Source organism: Prionailurus viverrinus, chromosome D3 (assembly GCF_022837055.1).
Source record: "Prionailurus viverrinus isolate Anna chromosome D3, UM_Priviv_1.0, whole genome shotgun sequence".
Taxonomy (NCBI): domain Eukaryota; kingdom Metazoa; phylum Chordata; class Mammalia; order Carnivora; family Felidae; genus Prionailurus; species Prionailurus viverrinus.
The window spans coordinates 14,883,760-14,906,090 of record NC_062572.1 but is presented as its reverse complement, the minus strand read 5'-3'; the positions used below and the strand labels follow the sequence as shown (position 1 = coordinate 14,906,090).

The 22,331-nt window shown below is 48.7% G+C and overlaps 1 protein-coding gene across 1 annotated transcript in view; it reads left to right on the top strand.

The window, feature by feature from the left end:
- The first annotated feature begins 5,365 nt into the window (after positions 1 to 5,365).
- The window catches only part of VSIG10 (V-set and immunoglobulin domain containing 10), a 36,581-nt gene continuing 19,615 nt past the window's right edge, over positions 5,366 to 22,331 (top strand). The window contains exons 1-2 of the mRNA XM_047827482.1: positions 5,366 to 5,804; positions 11,775 to 12,056. Coding sequence (XP_047683438.1) covers positions 5,726 to 5,804; positions 11,775 to 12,056 — 361 coding nt within the window. The 5' untranslated portion in view covers positions 5,366 to 5,725. The remainder of the gene's footprint in view (positions 5,805 to 11,774; positions 12,057 to 22,331) is intronic.

Sequence of the window (22,331 nt, the reverse complement as noted above, 5' to 3'; positions counted from 1 at the left end):
GATGCTGGGCTTGAATTCACAAACTCCGAGATCATGATCTGAGCTGAAGTCAGATGCTTAACTGATTGAGCCACCCCTGCATTTAAACATTTTTTAAATTGTGGTACAATATACATAACATAAAACTTACCATCTTAACCTATTTAAGTATGCAGTTCACTGGCATTAAGTACATTCACCCTGTCAGGCAACCATCACCACCATCTGTCTCCAGAACGCTTTTCATCTTGCAAAACTGAAACCCATACCCAGTGAACACTAACCCCACTTCCTTCCCCAGCCCCTGGCAACCACCTTTCTAACTCTTTCTTAGGAATGTGAGTGCACTAGGCACCTCAGGTAAGTGGAAACAGTATTTGTTTTTTTGTGACTGGCTTATTTCATGTAGCACAATGTCAGCAAGGTTCATTTGAATTTTCTTTTTTGTACCATTAATGTTTTATTACTTTTCCAGTTAAAAAGACTAGTAATTACTTGTCAAAAAAAATCACAATGTCGACTTATAAGACTAAAGGAAAAAGCAGAAATCAAAACTTAGTGTAAAATGTCATGATAGCTTTGTGGGGAAAAAAAATCACACACGTTGGAACTCAGCAGAAACAACTGGACGTTTCTAGTGACGTTACTGACTATTTATAGATGGGTCATAGTTACATTTTATTTCCTATTTTTCTGTTTTTCATTGTTCCATGATGAGACCGACAGGCTTATAATCAGGAAAAAGCAAATGCCATCTAAGAAACAGGTATGTCAACTTTGGAAAAATGTTTCGTCCAAGTTTTCTCTGGAAACCCTGAGTTTACTAAGTTCTTCTATTGCCACAAATTAAATATACTTGCAGCCATGAATCTACATGTCCCAATTGGAAGTTAGGAACATCACACTGATTTTGGCCAACAAATGGCATTCAATCGGTGAGTGTGAGATCAAAGAACAAGAGACCGATCAAAGAGTCTTTTCTACCCCAGTCATCTGTTTGGCTCCTGGGAAATCCAGCCAGAAGTCTGACGTTGTGTCACTGGGGGAAAGTGGCGTCTTCCAGGGGTACTGGCTCTCGGGAGAGCTGATTGTAGATACAGTGTAGTGACGTCACAGTGACAGCCTGGAATTGGTTACGGCAGAGGTATTTACATCATGGAAACTGGCAAATACTACAAGTCAACCTTCGCCCCTGCCCCAGCCTCCCCTCCCCAAGTGACTACCAGCTAGAGAATCTGTGGTGAAATATTTGCCAGGTACTGCTAGGTGCAAACACACCTGTCTCAGGTGGGTGAGCCATTCCCCTTCCCTTCAGTCCCTGGCTGCTTGTTTCTCAGGGCACCAGATGGCCATTTCCTTGATCCGTCTGTTAGCACCATTTTGCTTTCTGTGTTTGGATCAGGCTTCCACATTCTGTGGTTCTTTGCCTCTCAGAGACACCAAGCTTCACCCTCCCGTCTCGAGTCCAGAGAGGAGAGGCTGGGCTCCGTCAAAAATAGTGGACTCTAGGGCGCCAGGGGGACTCAGTCGGTTAAGCGTCCGACTTCGGGTCGGGTCAGGATCACACAGTTCATGGGTTCGAGCCCCGCGTCGGGCTCTGTGCTGACAGCTTAGAGCCTGGAGCCTGCTCTGCTTTGGATTCTGTGTCTCCCTCTCTCTCTGCCTCTCCCTGACTCACACTCTGTCTCTCTCTTTCTGTCTCTGTCTCTCTGTCTCTGTCTCTCTCAAAAATAAACATTAAAAAAAAATAGACTCATCAGGGTGCTTGGGTGGCTCAGTCAGTTAAGGGGCCAACTCTTGATTTCAGCTCAGGTCATGATGTCACAGTTTGTGAGTTCGAGCCCTGTGTCGGGCTCCACACTGACAGTGCAGAGTCAGCTTGGGATTCTCTCTCTCTCTCTCTCTCTCTCTCTCTCTCTCTCTCTCTCCCTTTCTCTCTGCCCCTCCCCTACTCATGCTCTCTCTCCCTCTCTCTCTCAAAATAAATAAACTGAAAAAAAATAAAAACCATAGTAGACTCATTTGACGGCTCTCCATGTTTCCATTTTCTCATTTCATCCTGCCAGACTCTTCTTAGAACTTCTCCAGGTTTCAGAAACTTTCTTGCTACAGGCTCTGTGTTCCAGTTCTTCTGGGCAGAAGGCAAGAGGGGAAATGGGAGGAGGGAGTGTCTGGGGAAGGTTTATCAGGCTTTCTTTCCCGGAGAACAAGCCGGGTTGCTTTTGTTGTTCCTTTTCCCCTGAGGTGCCAGCCTGTGGGTCCCAGGCCCATCCAAGTGGGTGTGGGTGGGATTCTGTCATCCACCTGTTTATACCTGTTGAAGTGAGGGGTGCCCAGCTGACTGAAGGGCCAGGCTGCTACCTAAGCTGCTCCCTCCCGACTGGCCTGCCCTCTCTGAAGCCCCCAGGAGAATATCTCGAGGTGGAACAGAGAAGCAGATTGTTGCTAAGAAACCTTTCAGCATTGCCTCCAGGGAGAGGACAGAGGAGGAGTAGTGAGGCAGAAATAATAGGTAACCTGATGGCTTCAGAGACCCAGGCTGCAGGAGGGCTGGCTATGGAGTCAGGCATCCTGTCTCTCCCTCAGACACCAAACAAGACAACTGTGCCTCAGACCTGGGTTCAAATCAGCCCCCCTCCATTCATTTGTTAGGCTACCTGGCCTCGCTGAGCCTTCTGTGTAAATCCTGAGTGAGAATGCCTACCTCTCAGGGTTGTGCTAAGGAGTCAATGAATTAATGTAAGTAAAGTGCTTAGCCACAGTAACTTTTCAATTCACAGGAGGTGAAAAGGAAACAAAACAAAACCAGCCATGTGTAGCAGCCTGAGGAGAGAGGTGTTTGAGTCTCATGTTTAATATGTGATTGTGGGATTTAGGATTAACATGTGACTGTAGATGGGGGTCGATGCCTTAAACGACACTTCATTGAGTCCCTTCCTACAAGTCGACTCTATCTTTCCAATGACCCACGAGATGCAGATCATAAAACTAAGGCTCTGAAAGATCCCTACCTTGTTAAGGACCCCACAGTGAACCCCCATGTCACTGGTCACTGTTCTAGACAGGGAGCTTTCTCCTGTCCAGAGCCACCTGAAATGCTGTGGGACACCAGGGCAGGGCATTTCCTGACAGCTCCTGTCTCAGGGTTGGCCACAACCTGTACCCAGACCAGGGATGGTGGGGGGTTTCCTGGGCTACAGAGCTGTCTTGAGACCCGTCCAGGGACGTGCCCATGTCGGCTGGCCCGGTAACACCCAAAGCATCTGGACCATGGCAGCTCATGCATAAGTGACAAAATTGAATTTTGCTTGGCAGGACTTGGTGTGGGACAAAGATGGGCTCCAGTCCTGGCTTTGCCACCAACCAGCTTTGTGACTTGGAGCTTACCCTCCTGGATCTCTAGGTATCTCATCTATTAAGTGGGATTGCTTGTACAAGGGTTGTAGGGAGGGCCCAATGAGATGAAGTTTCTAAAGTGGCTTTGGAAAAAGTCCCCAGCCATGCAAACTACTCAGCATTGTCAACCATCCTGAAGGAAGTTGATCCTTGTGGGGGTGGAGAACTAACTGGTCAGGAGAACCTCACCTTTTTTTTTTTTTTTTAATTTTTTTTTCAACGTTTATTTATTTTTGGGACAGAGAGAGACAGAGCACGAACATGGGAGGGGCAGAGAGAGAAGGAGACACAGAATCGGAAACAGGCTCCAGGCTCTGAGCCATCAGCCCAGAGCCCGACACAGGGCTCGAACTCACGGACCGCGAGATGTGACCTGGCTGAAGTCGGACGCTTAACCGACTGCGCCACCCAGGCGCCCCGAACCTCACCTTTGACTCAGCAAATATATCAGGAGGGCTGGCTCTGTGCAATTCCTCTCTTGAGGTACCACCAGGGTCACAGAAAATTCCAGAGCCTCAGCTGGAAACTTGCCAGCTATTGATTTTACCTCTATCTTGTTAGCTTCAGGTCGGGAATGTGAGGTCAGGAGTTTGTCAGAAAAGCCTGCAGAGCTCCAAGACCAAAACCAATGAACCTCTCCTTTGTTTATTTAACAAATACATAGTGGGTGGTTAAGAGGTGCCAGGCACTGAGGAAACAGGAAGAGGTCAATGAGGATGAAATTTACTTTCCATCACAAGGTAGAAGATGAACCAACAAAACGGAAGGGAAAGGAAGAAAACTGTCAGGAGCTGGCTGAAGAGTTAAATCACTGCGGGAAAGAGGGGAAAGGGAAGAGCCGTACAACTTTATGGCTCAGTTCATCAGGCAAAGCACACGTTTCATTAGTTTCAAGAGGATTTCATCATGGAAGAAGTATTTCAGTAAGGGGCTTTTGGGCAACAGAACAAATGATTTTTGTCAATAGGAACTCGTGGGTTTTTTCCCAATATTTTATGATGAACATTTTCAAACACAGAAAAGTTGCAGGAAGGCAGGCACCCATATACCCCCCTCCTAGAGTCTAGAGTAATATTTTACTGTACTAATTGCAATTTTAAAAAAATTGTGTTTACTTAGAAAGAGAGAGAGCGAGCCAGGGAGGGGCAGAGAAAGAGGGGGAGAGAAATCCCATGTAGGCTCAGAGCTGTCAGTGCAGAGCCCCAGGCGGGGCTGGAACTCACCAACTGTGAGATCATGACCTGAGCCAGAACCAAGAGTCCACGCTTAACCCACTGAGCCACCCAGGCACCCCACAATTTTTTTTAAAGGGGCTTCCTCCTAGGGCAGTTTCAAGTGTCAGCTCTTCCTGAGGATATAGAAACCTTGGTTTTCCTAGGACGGGATGGGATGAGGATGTGGCAGGGAAGAGGGATTTCAGCTCTCTGGGAATCACACTGGATGCGGTTGAGCGTGGTGGGGGGCGGAGGGGGGGGGCGCAGAAAGCTTCCGAGAACAAGTTCTGCTGACCCCAGCTCTCGCTGTGTGGTCTCAGCTAGTTAACAGGAGAACAGGAGTCTCGTGGCCGCTTTTGGCTGGAGGTCTAAGGGATCATCTTTCTCCTGCTGTAGACTTGCCTTCGTTCTGCAAAGGGTAGGCGGGGACAGCCATGGCGGTCCTGGCGTCCGCCCGGAGCACAGGAGAGCACGGGAGCACCCTGGAAGAACTAAGCTGGGACGCCGAGGGGACCCTGAATCCTGCAGCCGGGCGGCCCGCCTCTCCGGGTGCTGCAGCCGGAGCGCCCGGCGGGCCGGGGGCCGGGGATCGGGGTGCCGTCCTGCGGCAGCCGCAGGGCTCTGCACGGCCCAGCGGTCCCCGCGACTCCAGGCTGCCGTCCCGGGCGCAGTGGGCTCGGGGAGGGACCGGCCTCCGCGCTCCACCCCCGACCGGGCCGGACTCGGCTCGGCGCGCCCGGGCGCGCGCCCTTTGCATAAAGCCCTCCTCCCCGGCCAAGGTAGAGGAAGTTGGGCTCCCGCCTGGAAGGGAGGCGGGAGGGAGTCCGGCTCCTGTTGTTTTCCGCGAGCGGGAGTGGGTGGCGGGCGCAGAGGGCGGGGTGCGCCCTCCCACCCCGGGCCGGGCGCTCCGGGGCCAGAACCGCGTCGGGAGCCCGGCGCAGCTCCCAGCCCCGGACTTCGGGCTCAGCCCAAGCATCCTTCCTGGGGGCTGCGGAAAGCGGAGCTACTCGGTCGTTCCGAGGACTCGGGAGGAGCGCTCAGTACCCCGGGGGCCGGGGCCCTAGGGGCGGGGGCGCACGTCCACCCAGCCGGCGCCTGCGCTTCCTGAGGAGCCCCCGGCCGGCATCGGGGGCGAGATGGCCGCGGGCGTCCGGCCGTCCCGGCCGCAGGTCCTCGTCTGCCTCGGGGTGCTGCTGGCCCGCTGGGTCGCCGCAGGTAAGGGGCCGCGATCCCGAGGGAGAAGTTGAGCTTCGCCGGGCCACGGGAGGGGAGGGGTGGGGAGAGCCGGAGACCCAATTCCCTCCGACTCCGCGGGAGCCCGTTGTGGCCGCGGCCCCGCAGCCGCCCCGGGAGGGTCTTGAGTTTCCTGCTCGCTGCTCGGCTCTCTTTGCAGGAAGGAATTTTCCCGGGCGCCTGATGGAGGGCAAGATAGCCCCAGTCCCTTGGAGTGGGCAGCCAGCGAGGCTGCGGAGGGCCTGCGGAGAGGTGATGGGAAAATTGGGGAATTTGAAGAGGGAAATTTTGAAGATAGGAAAATTGAAGAGACACGTGTAGGGGGCAGAGTGGTGTTTTGTTTTGGGTTTTTTTTTTTGTTTGGTTTTTTTTTGTTGTTGTTTTTTTTTTGTTTTTTTTTTTTGTTTTAAGGCGTCGGATGTAAATTTGCGTTCTGGTTTTACCTGCTGTGTTGGGGCTCAAACTCTAGGCTCCTTTATTTTTCTCTCCTTCCTCTGCCCAAGGTTGAACTCGCCTTACACTTGTAACCTGTGGCTTTCCCTACACACCCCTGCAAGCCGACCTGTGCAGACTAGCACATTCAGAACCCTGCCTTCCTCCTTCACCTAAAAAACAAACAAAACTGTTTTATTTTGACGTAATTTCACTTACAAAAAACTTGCCCTTGCACTTGACATGACCTCTTCCACTTGACATGATTGGCAGAAAGTCTTAAATGCTCCATCTGTGCTCTCCCTTGTAATAAGATCAGAGTGTTGCTTGAGAAAATATATAGGGTAAAAAAACATTAAAAAAGCATTTTTGAATTAATTCACCAGTGAATGCATGTCTTTTGTGTGCAGGGCAGGGTGATGAACAGTGAGAGTGAGGGCTCAGGTAGAGGGAAAGGAGATGGGCCCAGGAGGTGATGTAATTTGCCAGAATACTTGGAGCCTTATTTTCTGTGTTGCCCAGTGCAGCTCACACTGCTGATCTCCTCTCCTCCTCTTGTAGGTTCTTAGAGGAATTGCACTTTGAGCTTCCTAGCAGCAAGTGCCAAAAGTTCCTAATGGTCAGGCTCTCATAAGATTTTTTGTTTTGGGGTGCTTGGGTGATTCAGTCGGTTGAGCATCCAACTTCAGCTCAGGTCACAATCTCACGGTTCGTGAGTTGGAGCCCTGCGTCGGGCTCTGTGCTGACAGCTCGGAGCCTGGAGCCTGCTTCGGATTCTGTGTCTCCCTCTCTCTCTGCCCCTCCCCCACTCATGCTCTCACAGTCTCTCTCTCTCTGTCTCTCTCAAAAATAAATAAACATTAAAAAAGATTTTATTTTGTTTTGTTTTCAGCATTCATTTAAAAGCAGTAAAATTTCCCATAGTCTAGGTTTCTGGTTTATCTGGAAAAATCAGATGATCTGGCAGCACAGGGCCTACTTTTTCACCTGGAACTGAGCAGTGGTCACCCCTTCTCTCTAGGGCATGTGACCCCAAATTTGTCCCATCTCTCCTGTTGTAGTTACCCCTAATCCCCTTCAGTGATGGACCTTATGTGCTGACCCCTGCAGGCTTTGGATTTAATGGCCACTGTGCTAATGGAGAAAAGGAGAGGCCAGACAGTCTCCAACTGGTTGTGTCCAGAAGTTAAAGGTGATTGTTCCCTTTTCTCTGGCTGTCTGCGGTGTTTACTGCTCTGTGAATATCAGGGACCTGGGGACATCAGACCTCTGTGTTGATATCATCGCACTGGAATGAACCAGCTTCTAGGCTGTCTGCCGCTCACCACACAGGGACACTTTCTCTACCGCCATGCCCAGTCATTTTGATACCCAGGCTAAGTTCACCTTCGTGTGTAGTGCTAGGAGGGCTTCCGTAGCCTGGTGTATGTTTGTTGTTTATCTTTCAAATTGGGAGTTATCTTAGGGGGAAAAAAAAAAAAACTTTCTCCTGTCACCTAACTCTAGACAGTCTTCATGCCTGCACTGTCACCTGAGCTTATCGATCCCAGGTCATTCTTGGGGAGAAGTTGGTAGGAAAATAAGTGGGTACAATCCCCCAACTCTGTAAAGGATGATAATATGAGGGCAGCACTGGGAAGTGGTTGCTCATGTTGCTTTTGGGTCCATATTCGGAATTTAAGGTTGGTGGCCCGGGGTGGGGAGGGGGGGCATTCGAGGACCCTCTAGATACCGTGGGGACAGCTTCTAGTGACACAAACAGTTGTCTCATTGCCTCATCTTGTCTGGTTGGGTGACCAGACGTATGAAGACCTCAGTGGCAGGCAGTCCCAGCTCTCCCAGCGACTTGTGTGGGCCCTTCAGTAAATCGCAGAAGCTTTGTGAACCTCAGTTTTCTCATCTGTAAAATGAGGACTTGGCCCGCCTCATCTTGACCCCAGCACTCAGGACTGCCGCATCTCAGGATTGAGATGACCTCCAAGGTCACCTTCAGCTTCAGTGGTTAAAAAGAACGGAGTGAGCGAAGCCAGGAGAAGGGGAATGCTTCCAAATGGTCTCTTTTGTGATTGTGTCATTCTGCTCCTTGGAGGAGAAGACCATGTTAGCTCAAGTTCCGAGATTCAAGTTTTGCCGGGGTTTTTCCAAGTTCTTTCTTTCTTCCTTTGCCAGGGAGCCCAGGAAGGGGCAGGTCTGCAGATCTCATGAACACCTACTGCGTGTGTAATGCTACAGCCCGTCTTCTCTCCTCTGTGGGGATTGCCACTGAGGACCTGGGTCCTCAGGCCTAATCACTTAAACTAATTCTTACCTGCCTTTCCAAGTGATCTTTCAGAAAGATTTCTTGCTGTTTTGGCATCTCTATCATTAGACGACATTCTCTGCCTTCCAGCGACTGACTTAGAGTTTTTTTTGTTTTGTTTTGTTTTGTTTATTTTTTCCGTGCTGTCCCGGCATGTGGGAGTGGTGCAGCTAGGGTGAGGGAGAGTTGGAACGTCCCGTGGCTCCAGGCTGGCTTCCAGTCTTTCAAAGGGAGCCCCTTCTAACCATACAAAGGGCCAAAGACAAATCACTGTTAATCTTTCTTTTATTATCGGGAAGGGTTGTCAGAGGCAGGTGGCAGTTCATTTATTTTTCTACCACTTTATTGAGATATAACTTACCTACGATAAGATGCACCCTTTTAAACTATGTCAGTCAGTGGTTTTGAGTATATTCACAAGGTTATGCAACCATCACCACTAATTAAGTCCAGAATGTTTTCATCACTCTAAGAAGAAGCGTCAGGCTTGAGTGTGTTAGCAGTTAACGCCTCACTACCTCCTTCTTCCCCCCACTCCCCCCACCCCCGCCAGGCCACTTTCCTCAGCCCTAGACACCTGCTACCCTACTTTTTATCTTTGTAGACTTGCTCATTTCGGACATTTCATATAAACGGACTCACGATATGTAGTCTTTTAGGACTGCGTTCTTTCACTTACTATAATGTTTTCAGGATCAATCCATGCCATTCATTCATCCCTTTTTATGGCCAAATAATGTTCCCACCATATGGATATACCATTTATCTACTCATCAGCTGATGGGCATTTGATGGACATTTCCATCTTTTGGCCATTATGAATAATACTGCTGTGAATGTATGTGTGAAGTCTTTGTGTAGACACGTTTTCCTTTCTCCTGGATGTCCACCCAGGAGTCGCATTGCTGAGTCATCCTGTTACTTTAACCTTGTCAGGAAATGCCAACCTGTTTTCCAAAGTCGCCACACCGTTTAAGAACCCTACCGACAATGCAGAAGGGTTCCAGTCTCTGCATCTTTTCCGGTATTTGTTAATTTGCTATTCTCTTTGATTCCAGCCATTCTAGTAGGTATATCGTGGTAGGTCCCTTACTGTGGTTCTGATTTGCATGTCTTTAGTGACTTATGATGAGCATCTTCTCATGTGCTTACTGGCCTTTTGTAGATCTTTTTGGAGACGTGTTCAGATCCTTTGCCCATTTTTAAGCTGTATTATTTATCTTTTTATTGTTGAATTCTGAGAGTTCTTTATATATTCTGGGTACAAACCCCTCATCAGATAAGCGATTTGCAGGTATTTTCTCCCAGTCTGTACATTGTCTTTTCACTTTCTTGATGGTGTCATTGGATGCACAGAAGTGTTTAATTCTGACAAAGGCCAATTTATCCGTTTTTCTTTCCCCGCTTGTGCTTTTGGTGTCCTGAGAAACCATTGCTTAACCCAAAGTGACAAAGATTTATTCTTTTATTTTTTTTCCTAAGCACTGTATGGTTTTAGCTCTTACATTTAATCTGTGGTCCAGTTGAGTTAATTTCTCACATATGGTGTGAGGTAAGGGGTCCACCTTCATTCAGTTGTCCCAGTACTGTTGTCAAGGGCAATTTATTTTGAGATGAAATACCACCTTTCGCAAATCCCGTAGATTCACATACTTAGGAAGCTTCTGAGGTGGCGGAAAGAGAACGTGCTGGAGGATGGCAAGAAGTCTAGCTTCTGGTCCCACCCTGCTGCCTTCTCACTGCAGGACTTGGAGTTAGCCCACTCTCCTTCTTGGCATCACACTTTTCTCCTCTACTGAGTGTAACAGCATGAGTCAAAGACTCCTCACAGGTTCTGCCGATTATTCCTGTGCCTGTGGCCTCTTTGTATTTGGTTGTTGACTGTGGGGGGCAGGCCGGGGCGGGGGGGGGGGGGCTGGAAAATTTCCACGCTTCTCAGCAAAATGGGCTGCGTTTGCTTCTTGTTACCTGGTGACAGTCTGTGCCAGATCAGTGGCCCTTAGCCAACTGTCAGTCGTGAGTGAGCATCAGAATCACCTGGAGGGTTTGTTAAAATGCAGCCTACCTTCCACTGCCACGCCCAGATGGGTGATTTATCTGATTTAAATGTTCTGGGGTGGGACCTGATCATTTGCATTTCTAACAGAGCCACCGCCCTGCGGCTGCTGCTGCTGGTCTGGGTTTATGAACTTGCTGTTCCCTCTACCTGGCTAATTCCTACCTGTCCATCAGATCTCAGTGTGGCCTCCTGGAGGAAACCTTCCCTAGTGGTCACCCCAGCTGGACTTAGGAGCCTCTTCTCGGAGGCCCTGTCATAGTACTTATCACACTGTATTGTAATTGCCAGTTTATTGTCTGTTTTCCCCACTAGCCTGGGAGATCCCGGACGTCTCCCTCTGTATTGCTTATCCTTGGCTCCCCCTGTTTTGCCCATCCTTGGCTCCCCAGTACCTAGCATAGGGCATGCCCAAAGTCGGAGCTGCAAGAGAGCTTTGACTCCAGGATCATTCGCACCTCAGATGGAGAAAGAACTGTGGGAACAAAGCCCAGGCCCTCTTCCTTTCGTCCCTTCTGGATTTCTAGGCAAATAAAACCATTTGGGTTCTGTATCGGTTATTTATTGCCACAAAGGTGCTGCATAATAATCACAAAATGACAGTAAGTGCTTATTGCTTAAGGGCTGGGGTTAATCAGCTCTGCTGATCTTGCCCGGGCTCACTGGCATGTTGGGGCATCGACTCAGCGGCTGAAGGCTGATCTGGAATGGCCTCAGCTCAGGTGATTGGGACCACTGGGGTCTGTACACCTAGCTTCCATCTTCCTCCTGGATATAACCTAGGCACCTCCTTCTCAAGGTGACGGCAGGAGTGACAGTGAGCAAGCCCAATTACACAAGTGCTTTTTAAGCCTGTGTTTGCATCACATTTGCTAACATCTTATTGGCCAGAGCAAGGGTCAGGGTGGGAGGGCAGTGCGGTCCGGCGGTGAAGGGCGGTGAGGGGCCCGGGTAGTGGGGGAGGGGGACATCGGGGCTGTCTCTGCAATTGCCATTTACCACACGTTCATTAAAATCAGCACTGGCCAGTAATTACCCCCCAGAGTGGAAGCTCTTAAAAACACACACCTGATTTTTTTAAAATCCTAATGCGGAGAGATTGTGCACAAGGGAGGGTGTTCCGAGATGAAGAAATGTAGTAACGGCCTGACCTTTCCTTGTGCAGGATTAGGGGCTCCGGTCATCGGAGAGGTTCACGAGAACGTTACTCTGCACTGTGGCAACATCTCGGGACCAAGGGGCCTCGTGACCTGGTACCGGAATGACTCGGAGCCTGTCTTCCTCCTGTCCTCCAATTCCAGCTTCCGGCCGGCTGAGCCGCGCTTCTCTCTGGCCAATGCCAGCTCGCTGCACATCAAGGCGCTGAGGCTGCAGGATGAGGGGAACTACACCTGCCGGGAGGTCCTGAATGAGACGCGGTGGTTCCGAGTGTGGCTGCGGGTGGCCCGTAAGTGCGGTGGCGGGACACTGGGGTCGGCTGGCGGGGCGCTCGGAGCCTTGGACTGGAGGGAGGAGGGCTTTGGAGTTGATCCCTGGGTTTCATCCCTGGCTCTGCTTCCTGCTCGCCGAGTGACCTCTCATGCCTGGATTTCCTTATCTGTAAAATGGGGACAGAAAGAATTCTTGCGTCCTAGAATTCCTGTGAAAACTAGATTCTGGTTTATCTAGATAAAGTGCCGTTAATGGCTCCTGGCAGAGTAGTTAGCGATTACTTTCGGCTAGTTAGTATCATCCTTGCTGTTTAATATCGTTTGATTGTGCACCAGAGTCAGAGTGTAACATGATGGAGTCAGTCTTGCCTGAGTTCCAATCCTAAAGTTGTGTCACCTTGAGGAAGTAGCTTAATATCTCTGAGCATTAGTTTTTCTTTGTTAATTGGGGATAATGCATTACGTACCTTGTAAGGCCTAGTGCTCTTATGCTATAGTGCTGACCACGGGGCTTGACATGAGCTGCTATTATATTACATAGTGCACGTTCCAAAAACACCGTCTTATCTGTTGATATACACGCATGAATTTAGAATGGGGGTGGCAAACTATAGCCATATCTGTGGGCTGTATCTGGCCTGCAGGCTGTGAGTATTTTTTACATTTTTATTTTATTTTATTTTATTTTATTATTTTTTTTTTAATTTTTTTTTAACGTTTATTTATTTTTGAGACAGAGAGAGACAGAGCATGAACGGGGAAGGGGCAGAGAGAGAGGGAGACACAGAATCAGAAGCAGGCTCCAGGCTCTGAGCCATCAGCCCAGAGCCCGACGCGGGGCTCGAACTCACGGACTGCGAGATGGTGACCTGAGCTGAAGTCGGATGCTCAACCGACTGAGCCACCTAGGCGCCCCAACATTTTTAAATGGTTGGGGAAAACAAAACCAAAAGAAGAATATTTGTGACATGTAAAAATTATATGAAATTCCAGTGGCCATAAATGGAGTTTTATTGGAACACAGCCACACTCATCCATGTACATCTTATCTCTGACTGCCTCTGGTGCTGCCACGGCAGACTTGAGTGGCAGTGATGCAGATCGTATGGCCTGCAGAGCCTAAAATACGTGCTCGATAGCCCTTTACAAAGACAGTGTGCTGCTTACTGGTTTCGACGGGTATCTGTGTAGAAATATACGTGTGATCACTGCTCCCTCGTTTCCTCATCTGTAAAATGATTTACTTATTTCTGTATTCAACACAGATTGATTGAAAGCCCAATGCCAGGTACCGTTCAAGGCCCCGGCCACAGGAGTGAATAGGACAGACAAGGCCCCTGCCCTCGTGGAGCTGACACTCTGGTGGGGGAAGAAAGGTAGACAATAAGCAAGTACATAAATGCATCAGGAGATATCACAGTGATGAGGGCTATGCAGAGCATTGAGTCTGGGTGATTCTCCAAAACATTTTATTTTTATCTATCTATCTATCTATCTATCTATCTATCTATCTACTTATTTTTTAATGTTTATTTTTTTGAGAGAGGAGAGAGAGAGACAGAGTGTGAGTGGGAGAGGGGCAGAGAGAGGGGGAGACACAGATCCCGAAGCAGGCTCCAGGCTCTGAGCTGTCAGCACAAAGGGGCTTGAACTTGTGAACCGCAGAATCATGACCTGAGCTGAAGCTGGCCGCTTAACTGACTGAGCCACTCAGGCACCCCCGAAACACTTTAAATTAGGGGGGTCAGGGCTCTAGGGTGGCTCAGTTGGTTAAGCGACCAACTTCGGCTCAGGTCATGATCTTGCAGATCGTGGGTTCGAGCTCCACGTTGGGCGCTGTGCTGACAGCTCGGGGCCTGGAGCCCCCTTCAGATTCTGTGTCTCCCCCTCTCTGTGCCCCTCCCCCACTCAAACTCCATCTCTCTGTGTCTGTCTCTCTCTCAAAAATAAACAAAACATTAAAAAAAAATTAGGGGGGGTCAGAGAGAACCTTTTAGAGGAAATGGCATTTAAGCTGAATGATAAGTAGGAACCAGTCATACAAAGATAAGAGCGATTCAGGCAGATCGATATCCAGCGCAGGGTGAGTTGAGTGTGGTGTGTGTGCTCACGAGACAAGGCGGTGTGGTGCGAGCCCAGTGTGTGAGGGCGTGGGACGTGTGAGGTAGGGCCCAGTAGGACTTGTGTTATGGGTTGAATTATATTCTTGTCCTTCCCCCCTTGCCACCCCCCCCCCCCAATATTGAAGTCCTAACTCCTGGTATCTGTGAACATGGTCTTATTTGGAAATAGGGTCTTTGCAGATGAAATCGTGTTGAGATGAAGTCATTGGGGTGGGCCCTAATCCAAACTGACTGGTATCATCCTAAGGAGAGGAAAATGCTGGGGCGCCTGGGTGGCCGAGTTGGTTAAGTGTCCAACTTCCGCTCAGGTCATGATCTCACTGTTTGTAAGTTCAAGCCCCATGTCGGGCTCTGTGCTGACAGCTCAGAGCCTGGAGCCTGCTTCGGATTCTGTGCCTCCCTCTTTCTCTGCTCCTCCCCGACTTGTGCCCTGTCTCAAAAATAAATAGATGTAAAAAAAGTTGTTTTTTTTTTTTTTAAAGAGGAAAATGCAGAGACACACAAGGAGAACATCATCTGATGACAGAGGCAGGAAGTGGGGGATGCAGCTGGAAGGAATGCCAGGGGCCCATGGCCAGCTCCCTGGAAAAAAGCAAGGAAGGAGTCTCTCTTGGTCCCCTGGGCCCTTTGGAGCAAGAGTTGCCCTCCTGACTCCTCAATTTCAGGCTTCTGTGAGAGAACTCAATTGTATGGTTTTAAGCCACCAAGTTCATGGCATTTGGTAAGGCGGCCCCAAGAAACTAATATACCTGGCAAGGAATTGAGATTTTTGTTGTTGTGGTTGTTCTGGATGCCAGAGGAAACTCCTGGAACTTTAAGCGTGTGTGTGGCATTATTTCACTAACATATGCAGAATGTCTGTGTGTGATCTCAAGAAGGACTGATGCAAATAGGGAAGCTGCTTGGAGGCACACAAGATGTTGGTGGCCAGAACCACGGTGGTGGCAGTGTCCTTGGTGACAATGCACAGCTTCAGACTGTTTTGGAGGTAGGCCAGTAAGACCTGTTGGGGGGGATTGGAAGTGGAGGATGAGGAAAAGCAAGGCTTCAAGGACACTTCTAGGTTTTTCGATGGTCTCCAAGGTTGCCCCCAGCCCTTGAGGCTTATAGGATTTTGGAGTACAGCGTTTTCGTGTCTGGAGATGCCGTAGTTGAACTGCTGAATTGCCTGGGATGAATGTGGGTGTATTAAAAATGTCGCCCACCTTGGCCCAGCTCTATTCAGTGCTCACTGTGCTCCCATGGGCAGGTCACTCCAACTGCCGGTCATTAATAACTCCTCATGTCAGTCTGCTCAATACATATCTTCTCTTCTGACCCCCGAGTAAGATGGCAATACAGCTTGTTACTTTTTAAAAAATTATCATCACTCCCTCCAGTTTATGATGACTTTATCTGACATTGATTAATCATTGGCTAAGTTTACTGGAGGGTGGATTAGTTTCATTATTGCCCTGTAGGGAGATAAACGCAAGGCCTTTTTATGATGAATGTGAACTTAATTTTAAAAGAATCCCTAAAGGCGCGCCTGGGTGGCTCAGTCGGTTAAGCATCCGACTTCAGCTCGGGTCATGATCTGAATGTTCGTGAGTTCTAGCCCTGCATCCGGGCTGCTGACAGAGCCTGGAGGCTGCTTCGGATTCTGTGTCTCCCTCTCTCTCTGTCCCTCCCCTGTTTGCGCTGTGTCTCTGTCTCTAAAAACTGAATAAAAATTAAAAAAAAAAAAAAAGCCCTAAATGCAAATAGCTTTTGGAGCTTCCTGAGTTACTGTGATGTGATTCATAGTATGGATACTTATTCAGTGTCCTCAACTGGTGTAGGCTCGTTTGTGAAAACAGGACACCGACTGTCTTAGTTTGGGCTGCTGTAACAAAAGTAACCTAGGCTGGATGGTTTCAACAACAAATACTTCTGGCAATTCCGGAGGCTGGGAAGTCGAAGATCAAGGTGCTGGCAGACCCAGTGTCCGGTGAGGCTTGCTTCTTGGTTTGTAGATAAAGTCTTCTGATTGTGTCCTCACTTGGCAGAGGGTAGAGAGAGAGGAAGCAATCTCTCCGGGGTCTCTCCTCAGAAGGCGCCAGTCCCATTCATGAGGACTCGACTCTTAGGGCCTTATCACCTCCCCCAAAGGCCCCACCTCCAAAAACCATCATACTGAGGATTAGGTTTCAGCATGAATCTTGGAAGGGTTACAAACATTCGGTCTGTAGCACAGATGTTCTCTGGTTCCACGTATACCGGAGCCCTCCAGAATCTCAGGTCTTGCTCCCGTTCTAGAAGCCCAGACAAACACCAGACCCCTCCGGGCATCAGGGAGCTTCTCCCTGTTCCTCCTCAGACAGTGGCTGAAGGAGAAGCCTTGACATCTCAGATTGGACTCAGCCCTCATTCTGCATGGAAGATTTTGGAATATGGATTAGGTCTGATCTAATCACTATTTCTGGGAGGGCCATGGTATTGCTGAGTGGCTACGAGCATACACTGAGGTCCAGCTGCCTAAGTTCAAATCCAGGTGCTGCTGGCTTTTGTCCTTGTGACCTTGGGGAAATCACTGGAACATCTCTCACTTCAGTTTTGTCATGTGTGAATCAGGGATAACGGTGGAACCGAGGCACAGATTCACTGCGCACATTCGTGACATTAACATGCACAGCCCTCAGCACAGAACTGGGCACGCTATACGCACTTGGTTTATGTTATCTTGACCAACTGGTCAAGCAGGTGATGGGATTCCTGTGGGAAAACTGCATCTCAGGTTCCCTGGAATCCGTTCATATCGAAGCCTTTTGAACAGGACCTTCTGTGGGTCAGGGACTCCGTGTGTCCAGATCTTGCTTTTCCCGTCTTTTCACTGACCTGGTTGATAACTTAGTCTCTTAAGAGAGAAGTTTGGAAACATTTCAACATGGCCTTGGAAGCTAGGAAAACAAATTCTGAGATGTGACAAGTTGTTATCTGTGAGTTTGAGTGCGTGAACGGACAGAGATGCTGTAGAGACACAAGCTGACTATGAAGCCAGTAGCCTCTCCCTCCTTACTGTTTGGACGTCTGCCTATTGATCAGGGGCGTTTTGTACCTCTGCCTTCCAGGGAGTCAGGTTTTTTACAAGCCTGGAGTGATTTAATGTGCCAGGAATGGGGATTGCAATGTGATTTTGTCGTTTGCTTCAGAATGAAAGACTGTACTATTACTTGTTAATTTAATGGTGCAGTTGAAAAGCCTTGCCCTCCAGATTGGGACTGGCGCTCCCGAAAATACAGAAATCCCTTAGTCCGGAGCAGTTCAGGGCTGCCAAGGCTGTTTATTTCATTGACTTACCCATCCTCTTCTGCCTCCAAATTGGGGTGGGTATGAGGGTAGAACTCCTGTGTGTTCCCTGCTGGAGGGATGGGCAAGGTAGCAGAGACCTTAACACATTCCACTAGACTTTGTTCTTCTTTAAAGATATCATCTCTCACGCACGGGGGAGCTGAGCAATCAGATAAGCCCATGAAAGCCACAGTCAGATCTCATGGCACATGGTGCCAAACTCCCTGTGTCTGTTTTTCTCAGGCCAAGCAAGTGTTGAGGGAACATTTGAGCCGGATGGCACACGGACAGCGAGGAAGCTGGTTTGTATCAACCTCCAAGACTCTCTTTGGAATCAGCTGGGGTTTGGGAGATGGGGAGCACTTTTGTCTAGCAAGTGATGTGGCCACCATTCCAGACTTCCAGGAAAGGGGCCTCAGGAAAGTCCCATGTTCCCTGGCTAATTGAGCTAATCTATTTGCACTCATTCTATGATGCTGGCGGTGACACTCTGCCTCATGATAACGTAAGGTCCTAGGGAAAGAGTGTGTTGGGCAAGTTGAAGAAGCATTGTTGGCCCCTTTCAGAAAATGGAGGATCCTTGCCCAGAGCGCAATTAATTTGAGTCTCGCCAAACTCATCTGAAGCAGAGATGCGTCCCTATAAGAAGCTGAAGATCTCTGGGTTCCGGCTTTGTGGATGGGATTGGCAATCACTAGGGAAATCGGGAGGCAGTGGGGTTGTCACATATGTCTCTATATTCAGTCTCTAAAAGTGGTATCAGAACAGTCTCTGTGAATTTTCCCGAGGATCTTATCTCATTCTAGAATCATAGGTATGCCCACTGATTAGCAGAGACTACCTGATATATTCTTAGGTCATTTTTTTTAAATGTTTTTTATTATTTTTGAGAGAGAGAGAGAGAGAGAGAGAGACCGAGAGTGAGCAGGGGAGGGGCAGAGACAGGGAGACACAGAATCCGAAGTAGGCTCCAGGCTCTGAGCTGTCAGTACAGAGCCTGATGCAGGGCTCGAACCCACGAACTGTGAGATCATGACCTGAGCTGGAGTCAGTTGCTTAGCCAACTGAGCCACCCAGGCGCCCCTATTCTTAGGTCATTTTTAAATCAAAATGCTGGTATAAAGAGAAATGCCTGAAGATAACTCTTCTAATTGGCAGGGAACCCAAGATACTGAGGTGGAAATCTCCCATTTTGTGGGTCCCTGAGTCGTAAGTCAACTCTTCGAGACCCTTGACTGGCCAAACTATGGTTATTGGGGTCGGGGGATGGGGAAGGAAAGAAGTGAGTTCCAACATCAAGAATGTTGGCAGAGGGGCATCTGGGTGGCTCAGTTAGTTGAGCGTCCGACTTCAGCTCGGGTCATGATCTCACGGTTCGTGAGTTTGAGCCCCACGTCGGGCTCACTGCTATCAGAGCCCACGGCAGATCCTCTGTCCCCTTTTCTCTGACCCTCCCCCACTCACACTCTTTCGCTCTCTCTCTCTCAAAAATAAACATTAAAAAAAAATGGGTGTTAGCAGAGAAGAGGAAGGCAGTGGCACTGGTACGTTGTTCTAGAACAGGAATCAAACTTTTTCTGTAGAGGGCCAGATGATAAATATTTCAGATGTTCTGGCCCAACTGATAAGGTTAAAAACGTCCCAAACAAGAGTGTAAACGCATTACCACATTTTTTTAATTGACAAAATTCAAAGTATAATAATAAATGAGTACTTTTTTAATAGTATAGTGTAATGAGAAAAATAGAATTCCTTTTTTGGGGGGATAACATTTCACTTAATTGTGATTCAAAGTTAGCGTTCTCTCTCATCAAATCGATTGCGAATATTCATCTGTGAAAACCATTTTTAGCCTGTGAGCTGTACAAAAACAGATAGTAGGCCACGGTTTGCTGATGCCTATTGAATCAATCAACAAGGATACTACCGATAATAATGTCAGGTAACATTTATAGAACATTGACCAAGGTCAAACACCAGGCTAAGTGTGCTGCTTGTATTTTCTTATTGGGTCCTTCAGTAACCTGGTGATAGATGTTTTTACTGTTCTTTTCGTGTCATAGGAAAGGCAGGAGAGAATGAGAAGGATGGGCACTTACCCACGGTTGTCTATCTGTAAGTGGCAGTAGGATTTACACCCAGGTCTCTGAATTCAGAGGACAAGCTCATGGCCCCCAGGCAAAGGCACCCATCCAAGATAGAGCTGAGAACTCAAACTCCAATGACCAAGGCCTCAGTAAGACGCCGAGCCTTTGTAACCACTTTATATTTTTATTTATTGGCTGTTTTATTTTTGTTCCCCATCTCTCTTTCTCTTTGAGTGATTGTCACCATCACCCTGCAGGCAAAAAGGGCTGGTAGTTTCTGTTTGGGGATAAATTATCAAGCGGGTGGAGAGAGCAGTGGAAGGGAAGGAAGTGGGCACCTTCTCCTGTGTAGTAAAGTCAGAGCAAGGGAAGAACCCCAGGGACTCAAGATGGCGTCAGCTTTAATTAAGAAAGCAGACTCGGGGCACCTGGGTGGCTCAGTGGGTTGAGTGTCCACCTTCGGCTCAGGTCATGATCTCATGGTTTTGGGTTCGAGCCCCGTGTTGGGCTCTGTGCTGACAGCTCGGAGCCTGGAGCCTGCTTCGGATTCTGTGTCTCCCTCTCTCTCTGCCCCTCCCCTGCCCACGCTTTGTCTCTCTCTCTCTCTCTCTCCTTCAAAAATAAATAAACATTAAAAAATTAAAAAAAAAAAAGAAAGCAGACTCAACCCAAGGGCTTTATAGATGAGATGTAACCCCTGAACACTTCATTCAGGAGGCCTCTCAGGTTCTTTCATTTGATTTCTTTTTCTAATCCTTCCACCTGTTCCTTCTCATCCATTCCCTGTATCCAACCCTGTTTCTTGATGAGAATTGTACTGGTCAGAAGCCCCTCCCACCCAGTTTCTGGGGGTCCACAGTATCCATTCTAGGCCACTAATGGCCCTCCAGACCACAAGTCAGAAGACTCAGGCTGGCCAATCTAACACACTACCTCTTTGCTGGCCTGGGCTTTGGCTGTCAGTGCTGCAGAGGTACCCTTTGTTTAACTGGATGCCCGCCCTGTGGGCACGCCCTATTACCTGTTGGTCTGCATACCTAACCAGCTAGCCAGCAACAGTAAGTGGTGCCTCCCATACTAATGGCATCATTTTAAAAACAGACCCTCTATGGCAGGTGACATGGTTCCAGCAGATCAATGCAACTGTTGGGAACCAGCCCCAACCTGAGAAGGATATGTCAAGAATTCTGACCTGGGACACGATCTCGCGGTCCGATCTCGCGGTCCGTGAGTTCGAGCCCCGCGTCGGGCTCTGGGCTGATGGCTCAGAGCCTGGAGCCTGTTTCCGATTCTGTGTCTCCCTCTCTCTCTGCCCCTCCCCCGCTCATGCTCTGTCTCTCTCTGTCCCAAAAATAAATAAACTTTAAAAAAAAAAAAAAAAAAAAAAAAAGAATTCTGACCTGGGAAATGCACAATTTCTTTTTTTTTTTCTTTCTTTTTTAAAATGTTTATTTATTTTTGAGAGAGATAGAGCGTGAGTGGGGAGGGACAGAGAGAGAGAGAGAGAGAGAGAGAGAGAGAGGGAGACACAGAATCTGAAGCAGGCTCCAGGCTCTGAGCTGTCAGCACAGAGTCCAACACGGGGCTCAAACCTGCGATCTGCGAGATCATGACCTGAGCCGAAGTCGGACACCAAAAGAGCGAGCCACCCAGGTGCCCCGGAAATGCACAATTTCTAGAGTCATACAATAGCCTCAGACATAGGTGAAATAGATGCTGTACTTTGAGGGGCTCTGGGAAAGCCTTTTCCTCCCCGGAATAATTTTTCCCACTGGCCTATTTCTGTTCAAATTCTACAGTCACAGATTTATTCCTTTGGCTAAGTGTTGCCCTTCTTTCTGAAAGGGCAGAGGTAACACACTAAATGACTTTGGGATAAATAGGTGTTAAATACATTCTTTTCATCAAAAGAGATGCCTCAGCTTGGATGCACTGGCCACCAGCCATGGGATGGCATTTCTGGGGATAAGAAAGAAGTTCAGAAACGTAAGGGGGATCTGGAGAAGACCCAGCACTTACCATGCTTCCAACCTGACCAGCACTGTTCTGCTGTACTACTTGAGTATCACCATAGCTCCTTGCAATGGGTTCTAGCTTTGCCCCCATTTTACAGACGTGGAAGTGGAGGCTAAGAGAGGTTAAGTAATTTTCCCAAGGTCACACAGCTAGTGAATAGAGGCCATAGTTGGGCCTGGAACCAATGTTTCTTGTGTTTCAGTGTGAAGTTGTGCTAGGAGTCCCCCAGCCCACCCCCAGGCTCAGTGATTTCTCTGGGAGAACTCACAGGACTCGGCATTTGTAATTTGATTTATTACAGCGAAAGGATACAAAGCAAAATCAGCAAAGGGCAAAAGGCACATGGGGTTAAGTCCGAGGAAAACCAGGAGCAAGCCTCCAAGACTCCTTTTCCAGGGGAGTCCCATGGAACACGCTTAATTCCTCCAGGAACGAGTTGTGGCAACATGGGTGAAATGTGTTAGGAAGCCCACGAGACACCCAGCACCCTGGATTTTTACTGGGGGCTAATCACGTGGGCACCCTCGCCTAGCACGTACCCAAATTCCAGACTCTCAGGGGAAGCAGCTGTACAGCGTAAACCACACTGTTTGTGCAAATGGTTCAGGCCCATGAGCCTCCCTCTTGTCAGGTCGAGAAATGGCGAAACCCTCCTGAAATCCAAGTTCCAGTCGCCAGCCAAGGCCAACCTTACAAGCAGGCCTTTTTAAGGAAAGCACTTGGGCCTGCCGTGTTAGCTCTAATGCACAGGTAGCCT